General features: G+C 47.5%; 1 protein-coding gene across 4 annotated transcripts in view; it reads left to right on the forward strand.

Annotated features, from left to right (window-relative positions):
* Nucleotides 1-1622: 1622 nt before the first annotated feature.
* Nucleotides 1623-10373, forward strand: part of Rtel1 (regulator of telomere elongation helicase 1) — a 36770-nt gene continuing 28019 nt past the window's right edge. For 3 of the 4 annotated variants that reach the window (XM_021179587.2, XM_021179594.2, XM_029473922.1), the window contains exons 1-7: nucleotides 1636-1755; nucleotides 2687-2938; nucleotides 3990-4188; nucleotides 4481-4574; nucleotides 5062-5143; nucleotides 5386-5446; nucleotides 10289-10364. In XM_021179587.2, coding sequence (XP_021035246.1) covers nucleotides 2837-2938; nucleotides 3990-4188; nucleotides 4481-4574; nucleotides 5062-5143; nucleotides 5386-5446; nucleotides 10289-10364 — 614 coding nt within the window. In that variant the 5' untranslated portion in view covers nucleotides 1636-1755; nucleotides 2687-2836. Of the gene's footprint in view, nucleotides 1756-2686; nucleotides 2939-3989; nucleotides 4189-4480; nucleotides 4575-5061; nucleotides 5144-5385; nucleotides 5447-10288; nucleotides 10365-10373 lie in introns of all 4 variants that reach the window. The other variant, XM_029473923.1, reaches the window with a different exon arrangement.

Consider the following 10373-nt stretch of genomic DNA (forward strand, 5'->3'; position numbering starts at 1 on the left):
GGGTTTCTCTTTATAGCCCTGGCTGTCCTGGAACTCACTTTGTAGACCAGGCTGGCCTCGAACTCAGATATCCTCCTGCCTCTGCCTCCCAAGTGCTGGGATCAAAGGCGTATGCCACCACCGCCCAGCTAGGATTTTTTTTTCAATATGGCAACGCTGGGCAGAGGAACAGTAAAGTCCNATTATCTCCCAAGTGATCCTTACAGCTCTGATCCTTAGGTTTATTTGGAGGATAAGATGTGTGCATTACTATGCAGCCTTGGGTCCTAACCATCATCTCTAGCTTCAGTCTCTTTGCCAGAGTGGTCTGACAAGTTGTCATAACTGCATAAAATCTTCTTTCCTGAGAAGAGTCCCTTCTCTGTCTGGTACCCCTCATTCTTTTCCTTCCTTTCCTGGGGAATTCCAATTTCTGGGGGGTCCATTGTTTAAATGGCCTGATAGTCAAAAGGAAGATCATATGCATCTCTTAGAATATATTCATTCCTTCCAGGATGGTTTCATTATAAGCTGGGCATGCTGCCTCAAAGCAACTACCTATGTGCTGTGGAATTAAACTTGTCTTGATGTGAACCCAGGCAGCAGATTAATCAGCTCATGTCTCAGCTTCACTAGTAGCCCAGGAAATTTTGCCTGGAANTGGTGCCATCCCAGTGTGTGTGGCCTCCTTCATCTTCAAATTCCCAATAAGAGATGAGGGTCTGAAGGAAATCTATAGGTGTGTCAGGGTGTTCTGTAAGTATGATCTCACATGCACAAGTATTGGCATAACTGTGGGAAACTACCTGGGTATTAAAGAGAAGCTCTGAAACAAGTATCTATTAGTAGTGGAGAGCCAGCCACTGAAATGTCAATTTCTTTCTAATACCTATTGGGATTGCCTGAAATAAAAAAAACACCTCTGATGTCAGCACCGCCCTAAAGGACTTTGCAGCTCTCTCTTCCCTGGAGCTCCTTGTTGACTGTCAGCTAGTGCTAGGTGCTAGAGATTTAGAGGAACTCACCTGACAGCTAGCAGACACTGATTGGAAAATAAGCTGGACCCTGGGTGAGAGAGGAGGCAGTGATTAAGACCCTCTTAATCGGGGGTCTAGGTAAGATGCAGCCATTTGGATTTTATATACTCCAGCTGTGAAAAGATGCCTTTTGTGACTTGAGGTCAGTAACCACAAGAAAGCTTTAGATTTGTTTAGTTGTGCGGACAATATAGGTGGCCTGGCCAAATGAACTAGTAGACTCCAGAAGATGGAGCTCATAATGCAAAAGTGGGGATGAGTGTCCGGGCGGTGCACGCCTTTCATCCCAGCACTTGGAAGAGGCAGGTCATCCTGGTCTACAGAGTGAGCTCTAGGGCAACCAAGGCTACAGAGAGAAATCCTGTTTCGAAACAAACAAGCAAAAAGAGTGGGAGACAAGCGAGACTCTAGATGATATTAAGTGCTCTGGATAGAATACAGAGATGAGGCCAGGTCCACTGCGCGAAGCCCCCCCCCCCCCCCCCCCCCCCCCCCCCCCCCGCCCGCAGCCCCCTGGCGTCCAGAGGCGAGGGAACCTGCTAACTCAGAAGTCGCGGAACCCGGTTTCCGCCCGGGTGCAAAGTAGCGGACCGGAAGGGAGGAAACGGAAGTGTAGCGTTTAGGCGTGGCTACACGGATCTGCCCGCGAAGTTCCAATAAGCCGACTGCGGAGCACGCGGGATCCGTGTCTTTACAGTTGTTTGGTACCGGATTTTGAAAGGCAGCCCCACCGAGACAAGTGAGCTGGGAGTCACTTGACAGTTTTATCTGAGTGGATGGAGGTCATAGATCACGCTCTCGCTAGTTCTGAAGTGGCCGCGGTGCATTCTGGGTCCCCGGCTCTTGCTGCCTCCCTGAGCTAGTTCCAAGGCGGCGGATAGATTTTCGCCTGTCAGTGGACTTGGAGGTCTGGAGAAGTTTAGTGACTTGCGGAGGGCTGCACAGGTCATGATTCTGTTTTGCTACCTTTGGTTGGTTGGTTTTGGTTTTGCGAGACAGGATGTCACTGTGTAGTCCTGGCTGTACTGGAACTCGCTCTGCAGACCATGCTGGTCTCGGACTCAGAGATCCACCTGTTTTTTTCCTCCTGAGTGCTGGGAACTAGGGCTCGAGCACCACGCCCTGCCTCTTTCACTACTTTATTTGCATTCGGGTGCACACCTGGACAGAATGATGCATGATCCCAATCTTAAGAGCATCAAAGGTTGGAGACATTCCACGATTTTGTGTTCANGTCCAGGCCACAAGGGGATGCTCCTAGGTTCTTAGTCACAGACTTTTTGAAGAGTTGCAGGTAGAGTGCTGACATTGTGCTTATTTTGATAACTACATGGGGTTTTTGCTTTGCTTTGTTTTTCAGTTTAGGATGGAATTGGGTGAGTCAGAGAATCATCTTTAGATCTCTAAGCTCCTTTTTATTTTTTGAGACCGGGTCTACATAGCCCTGGCTGTCCTGGAACTCCCTGGACATGCTGGCTTCAAACTTAAGAGATACCCCTGCCTCTGCCTCCTGAGAGCTGAGATTAAAGNTGTGTGCCACCATGATAGGTTCCAAGCTCCTTTTGATAGGGAAATAACAGATTTTCTGACCCCACAAGAACAGCTTCCTAAAATGATTGGTGTAATGGTCTGTGGCTACAAAGGCTGATTTCTTCTTGTCTGTGTTGTAGGGAATTCTTACAGAGGGAAACCTGCTGCCACATGCTGCCAACACTTACCTGGAGTGGCTGAAACACTGAGATGATCAGAGGGGTTTGTCTCACAGACCCAAACAGCCTGCATCTTGGCCTACCACCGTGTCTTCCTCAGTATAGGCTGATATGCCCAGGGTAGTCCTGAATGGTGTGACAGTGGATTTTCCTTTCCAGCCCTACCCATGCCAACAGGAATATATGACCAAGGTGCTAGAATGTCTCCAGAAGGTAAAGCTACAAAGGTCAAGACAGTAATTTAGGGAGGGGACAAGGAGGGCGTACCTTCAGCAAACCCCTACTGTAGCCCTACCTCCTCCATTCCAGACTGGGTCTGTCTGCATTCTTTGGTTGGAGACTATAACAAGTGAACAAAAGAGATAGTTATAGAGAGGGATAGCTTTGAGAATGTATTGCTGTCCTTTCTGAGTAGGTGGTGTTTGTGCTGGGTCTATTTGATAAGGAATGGGCTTAGGAGGCACATTTCTATGCAGAGGAGCAGGAATACCCAGGTTTCACCGTTTGGGGAAAATGTTTTGGAAAGTTTTAAAATGAGACTTTGGTTTATTTATTTTATTTTTGAGACAGGATCTAACTTTTAGCCTAGGTGTCCTGAATAAGCCAGGCTACCTTCAACTCACAGAGATCTGTCTCTGCCCTCAGCATGCTAGGGCTAAAGGCATGTATTACTGTGNCTGACTGACTTTTGTGTTTGAACCCTGGAAAAAGTCTTTAAATCTTAGGGGTGTGGAGTTTTTAGCTTTCTACTGAGTTTCTTGAGGTTGCCTTCTTGTATTTGAATCACTTTTTCCTCAAATGTCTTCAGGCTTCCATCTGATATCTGGGATAGAAGACGTCAAATTTTGTTCAAATATGGTGAATGCCTATATCCAGAATTGTAGAGCAGTTTCCTATTTTGAGACTTGGCACCTGATTAGTCATCTGACTATATTAGGCTGAAATTTTCTGTCATATTTGGAGTAATGCTCTGAAATTATTTTGCTAATGAGGGCAGTTTTTGTTTTTCTGAGATGGTTTCTTTACTTAGCCCTGGCTGTTCTACAACTTACTATGTAGACCAGCCTGGCCTCAAACTCACAGATATCTGTTTGCCTCTATGTACCACTATAGTTTGCTAATGAGGACATCTTAACTTACAGCTTTTAGTGGAAAATGTCATGAACTAATTTGTGTCCTCTGGGTGTGAGCTGTGCATCTCAGAGTCATCTGACTTCTCTCCACATCCCCTGCTTTTCTCTTTATTGTGGCTGACACCAATTAGAAAGTGAATGGCATCCTGGAGAGCCCCACGGGCACTGGGAAGACACTGTGCCTCCTCTGTTCCACCTTGGCCTGGCAGCAACATCTCCGAGATGCAGTTTCTTCCCTAAAGATTGCTGAGAGAGTTCAAGGGGAACTCTTTGCCAGTCGGACCTTGTCATCCTGGGGGAGTGCTGCTGCTGCCAGTGGAGACTCAATAGGTGACTCCTCTCTACCCACCCTCACCCCCATCTCTCCTGGCCTCTTGTGCAGATAGATGGGAGGGAAGGGAAAGAGCCCATGACAGGGCCAGTTCATCCAGGCTTCCTCTGTTCTTGGAGCAGAATTTAAGTAGAATTTTGTATCTATATTCCTCACCATTTTGGGTATATACCTGGGGTNAGAGTCAGGTTTGTAGATGTCTACAGGGCTGAATTAGCTCAGTGCTGCTGCATGTACAAACACACCTGAGAATATGCCTCACAGTTACTGCCTTTCCTTATGCTTTTACAGAGTGCTACACAGATATCCCAAAGATCATCTATGCTTCTAGAACGCACTCCCAGCTAACTCAGGTCATCCGTGAGCTTCGGAATACCACCTACCGGTATGTTGGCATATTCACACCTTGAAGAGTATCTGGATAATGACCTTGGTTTGGAGCTATACCAGAACCAGCTGAGCCATACTACACATATGTGTAGTATGTGGGGGTGACGACTGGTTGGCTTTGATATCCATTACTGTGAGAAAGCAGCTTTGATCTTTGAACTTATGGCTGTCTTTGAACCCTGGGCTTCTTGCAGAACTGTCATGCCTGTGGTTAGGGTCAGCTCTGGCTTCTCAAGACAGCTTTGCTCATGTCTTAATATCTTGATAGGGCTCCCATGTAGCAGAATTTGGACAGTAGGTTGCTCTGTCCAGGTTTTTTTTGTCTTACCTACCACATTCTAGACTTTTTATTTCCTTTGTTCCCTACGTTTTCTGTGCTTCCATTTGTTTCCAGATAGCTAGCTCCTGCTGCTAGGGCACACTGTAACCTGCATGTTCTGAGGCAGCTCCTCCTTGATGTTTTCCATTCTTTCTTTTGTCAGGCCCAAGGTATGTGTGCTGGGCTCCCGGGAGCAGCTGTGTATTCATCCTGAAGTGAAGAAGCAGGAGAGTAATCACATGCAGGTGGGCTTTTGGGCACCTAACCTCTTTTTGGTTCTACTGGTTGGATGGTACCTGGATCTTAGAATGCTGAATTGTTCCCAGAGGATGCTAATCCTGGACACAGTGCTCCCTGGTGGGCTGGGCCAGAGTTTAGAAAACACAAGGAAGATTAACATAGGGAAGTTGTTGGTGAGGCCTTAGGGCTGGGATGGCCCATTTCTCAGCCNCTCCTGGTAAGCANTCTCTGAATTGCTGTCTTACAGATCAGTTTGTGCCGCAAGAAGGTAGCAAGTCGCTCCTGTCATTTCTACAACAATGTGGAAGGTAAGACCAGCTTCTTCAAGCTACTCCTACTGGCTGTTGCACAGTTTGGGTGAGGCTTGTGCAGTCTTCTAGAGTTTAGTAGCACCATAACCTGTCTGCTCTACCCTGTGTGACAGAGTGTGGCTGTATATTTGGGTGGTGTCTTTTGATGGTGGGCATTTCCTCCTTGGTATTACATGGAGAAGAGCACACACAGTCCAAGAACGCCACGGTCTGACGCACTCAGGAGTGGCTCTCACATTGAGCAGGTGACCTGGTCAAACAGGGTTCATGTTGAGTTCCTGCTTTCCTGTTGGCAGCCTGGTCTATTCCTGACAGAGGTGGGCTTTGACAAGTTTCCCTAAGATCTCGAATGCAGGTGTCATTACTTGGAGCTGGGAATTGAACACACCTGTCTTCCTCTGAGTTTGTTGCATCCTCTGTTTCATTTGCCCAGTTATGACTAGAAAAGCTCATTGTGCTGTGTCCTTCACTGCTTTCTGTAACCTCAGGGGTCATCCATTCGCACAACTGGCTGGATGTCTACGCCTTCAGCCTCTTTTAGATTAGAGTTCCTCTTGTTTCTACCCTAGTCTTCAGACTGAGATTCCTCCATAAGGTAAGAGGGAGGGTTCAGGCAATGTGGCCCTGGAGCACGTGTAAGGCTTTGGTGGTTTGAGGGCTGACATCTTTGCTCATTGCCCAGGGCCCTAGAAGTGAGGCTTTTGCATCTGTTGCTGGTCAGCCCAGCAGCCTAAGCTCAGGGAGAGGATCTCTCCTCACCCGGCACCTTTGTTCTCAGCTGCTGGGGAGATATGATAATGACATGGCTCTTTGGTGAGCACATCAGCTGTGTTTCTTCTTGCTTGCTTTATTTTTTGTCCTGGTGTCCCTGAAGACTCTTCGTTGTCTCAGTATGTGATTGTCCACGCCTTAGATGTAGATATGTACCTGCACCAGCCCTCGGGTCTCATATGCGTACTGTGAGTCTGGGCCTGGTAACCAGTTTGGAAACNCCATGATTAGAGTTGTCATTCTCTGTCCTTGTTAGCTTCCTCGTGTGGGTCTGCATTTCTGCCAGTAAGCTGCACTCAGGGAGGCAAAACACAGGGGCACTAGGTTGTGTTGCTTCCTNGATGCTTGGGTGCCAGCTGTTGACAAGCCGCTCAGGGGAAGCTAAATACAGTCTAAGANAGGGATCCCAGCCCGTGTTTCTCTGGGTAGGAAATGGCAGAGGCTGGACAGAATCTATGGTTCTCAAACTCCTGGGCACACAGACACCTCTGGAAATCATGAGTTTATAGGGTTGTAGTGTGCAGTGTGGAGCTGCAATGCCCCCGGTGGAGGGGGGTCATGTTGGGGAGATTTGACTTAGCTCTGAGTGAGTGCCAGGAGTATTGAGAGGCCTTCTAAAGAAGACTTAGGNGAGGCTCTGTTTGATGAAGGCCTCCCTGCACTGGTTATTGATGAAGGAGGCAGTCCTTATTTGTCCAAACTGCTTTATTCATGGCGGATGAAGATGCACAGGACTTACTCAGGGTGAGCCAGCNATTAAATACCTTTTGCAGGAAGGGATGCTCAGGAAGGAAAGCTCATTGGCTAAGCACTCAGGGCCTATCTTGATACCTCATTAGCATGGAGAACTCTGGGTTTCTATGCTATGTGACCTGTTGTTGTGGTCCTCAGTGGGGTGTCATAGTCATGTGCTCCAGGACAGGAACCTGGTGGGGGAGCTAGATTGAACTCTTGCCATTCTCAAGTTATGAGTTTTATTGGGGCTCTGAATTTTGTTACTATCATACTAGTTCTTCTGTCTGTTGGCACAGTCCACTGCCCCACAACTCCTCTTCTTCTGGGAGTCCTCAAGCCCAAGTATCGTGTCTGTGGAAAATTGGAAGATACATACCGACAACATCAAGCTTTTCTGCAGTGGCCTGGTTAGGGACAGTACTCTGGCCTGTGGCCACTGCTCCTGCCTCTCGGTAGAGACTACTCCGTGGGTGCTGGGTTGCCTGGAAGGTCTTTCCTCCCCTGCCACCCTCTCTCATGTGTATGATGTTTTGCTTTTGTGCATGTTGTGTATCAATTGTATGCCTGCTGTCTGCAGAGGCCAGAAGAGAGCATTGGGTCCCCTGAACTGGAGCAACAGTTGTGAGCTACCTTGTAGGTATTGGAAAACAAACCCAGAAGCTCTGGAATAGCAGCCAAACCATNTATCCAACCTCCACCCCAACCCCCTTTTTAAAGGGTGTTTGTGTCTGTCTGTTGAGTGCACACATGGCTGTGGGTACCTACAGAAGCCAGATTTGATGAATGTATCCTCTGGAGCTGGAGTTACAGGTGGTTGTGAGCTGACTGATGTGGGTATGGGGATCTAAACTGATTCTCTGTGGTAACAAATTCTCTTAACCTTTGAATCAACTTAACAGTTCATTTCTTTTTCTATTTTGACAACATCTCAAAAAGTCTGATCTTGAACTTGCTTTGTAGCCAAGATTGAACTTAACTTCTAGTCTTTNTGTTTCTACCTTCCAAGTACTAGATTTATTGGCATGTGTCACCATCCCTGGCTTACACAATACTGGGGATTAATCTAGTTTTTTTTTTGTATACTAGGGAAGAGGTCTACCAACTGACCCATACTTTTTGCCCTTGAATGGACTCTGTCTTCTTATTCTGTTCATTTCTATGAGGGAGCCCTCAGCCCTCCCCATCTGGTTCTGCCTTTACTGTTCTATGACCTGTGCTTGCTTGATTTACTCATTCTGTCTTCTCCATCCTTGCCACCTCCATTCATAGCACAGTCCTGGCAGAGGAAGTGGCTGTAGGTATTCCTTTGCATTATGCCAGAGAGTTCTGGTAGAGTTCCTGTGAGACCAACCCTGTCCAGTGTTCCATACTGTATGGGTCAGCACTTTGATGTCTGTAAGCTTGATGTTCTGCCCCAGCCCTAACCTTCATTGTCCTTTCCTTTCATAATTCCTGAGGAATGAAGGTGTCTTAAGGGCCACAGCAATTGGCCCTATGCTCCTTTAGGGCCCTAGGTTCCTTGTGACAGAAATGAGCCATTCTACCTGGTTTAACAGCTCTGACCTCTTTTTATCTCCTTCTTAGGCTTCTGGGCTTAGTTTTATGAGCTACAGACCAGCTCCCTCCACATTTGGCTTTGGTTATCTCACTGCTTGGCCTTTGTATGATTGTTTATCTATGAACCTGATTTCTCTGTTCTCATATGCGCTCATGTCTCTTTAGCTGGCCAGTCCTGCTAGTCTTCGGAATGGGATGCAGCCTCACAGGGCTTCAAGTAGAAGTTATCTTAGGTTCATTTTGTCTTAGGTTTTGTAGTCCATCATCCAGGGAATTGAGGGTAGGAACTCAAGGCAGGAGACTGGAAGCTGGAACTGAAGCAGAGACTGGGGAGGGGNGCTTGCTTACCAGTAGGCTTGTTTCCTGTGGCTTGCTCAGCCTCCTTACTTGTGATAACTGGGATCACCAGCCTAGGGGTGAAACCACCCATGGTGAGCTTGGGCTCTGAGCATCCCCCACATCAGGATCAATAGAGAAAGTGCATCAGAGGCTTGTCTTCAGGCCAATCTAATGGAGACATTTTCTCAATTGAGGTTTCCTCTTCCAGATGACTCTAGCTTCTGTCAAGTTGACATAAAACCAGCACACAAGCCTTGTATTGGTGCTGTTGGTGAGGGCAGAAGGTGGTAAAGAGCTGAAAGGCTACCTGGCTGGCATCTCAGAAGGACCTAGGAGGTAGATGACAAGCCATCTCCACGTAGGCATTAATCAGAAATGGATCTNAAACAACTCTGGGCATCTCTCTCCACCTGTGTCTTCTGGCCTTACTTGTCTTTGCTGTCCCTCTACAGGTGTCCCTTCCTCAGCTCTGAACAGAAAATGTGGAAAACTGGGTCACTGTTTTAGTGTGAACTAAATGGCTGGTCTGTTGTATGGTACTGCTTAAGGATATGATCTTCCTTTTGTATTAGCCCTGCTATTCCCAGAGGCATTTTTGGAGAGGTCACCATTGTGTTTGTGTGTGTGTTTCTAGCCTCTGCAGCTAAGAGTTGGGGCTTAGTCCTTCCTTCAGAGAGGGAGCCTGACACCTGGTTTGGGCATGAAACAGCCACAGTGGACAGTAGAACTAGGAGTTGAGGGGAGCCTTGCTGAGTTTCATCTGTAGCTGATCCAGAGTTGGCAGTCACTTCCTAAGGCATTTCAGTAGTTCAGGGTTGGGGGATTGTGCTATGGCAAGGTAGCCCTTAAGGGCTTTTCTGCCNTGGGCCTTGTAGCACAGGTAGTGNCTATTCCTTAGCTTCTGTTGTAAGGGAAGGAATAAAATACAAGTTGAACTAACTGGGTAGGCTCTGCCATTGTGCCCTGCTATAGCTTTTGAGGTACTAGCTCTTCATTTGGTGCCAATCTGGGTCCATTGATTGGTAGAAAGCTAGAGCAAGTGGCACTACTCTTTATACTCTGTGAACCATGATGAAAAGCTGTGCGTCTGGGCTGCTCTGCTTCACTCCACCTCCTGAGGCTGGGCATCGAGGCCTGTCTTGTCCTGCTTTGAGATGTCCAGGTGTAGACAGGCTGTTTGGGACCCTGGGAGATATTGTCACTTTATACTAGTACCTGTCTCACATTTAGAGCAGGGCTCCCTTGAGATCACTTCGGGTTGTGGTCTCTCCTGGGGACCTGGTTCACTTGGTAAGGATTTTCTCTGGTAAGTCNAAAGGGAATAGAATGCCATGTTGCCTGTTTCATAGGAGTTCTTCTGCCTTGAGTATCTCTTGGAATCTTTGGGTACTCCAATGGACCCTGAGCATCTGTGCTTACCCTGTGTCTTCCCTGCAGCGAAATGCCTGGAGCAAGATTTGGCTACCTCCATCCTGGATATTGAGGACCTTGTCAAGAATGGAAGCAAACAAAAGTAAGACCT

This window comes from Mus caroli, chromosome 2, assembly GCF_900094665.2.
Source record: "Mus caroli chromosome 2, CAROLI_EIJ_v1.1, whole genome shotgun sequence".
NCBI classification, from domain to species: Eukaryota; Metazoa; Chordata; class Mammalia; order Rodentia; family Muridae; genus Mus; species Mus caroli.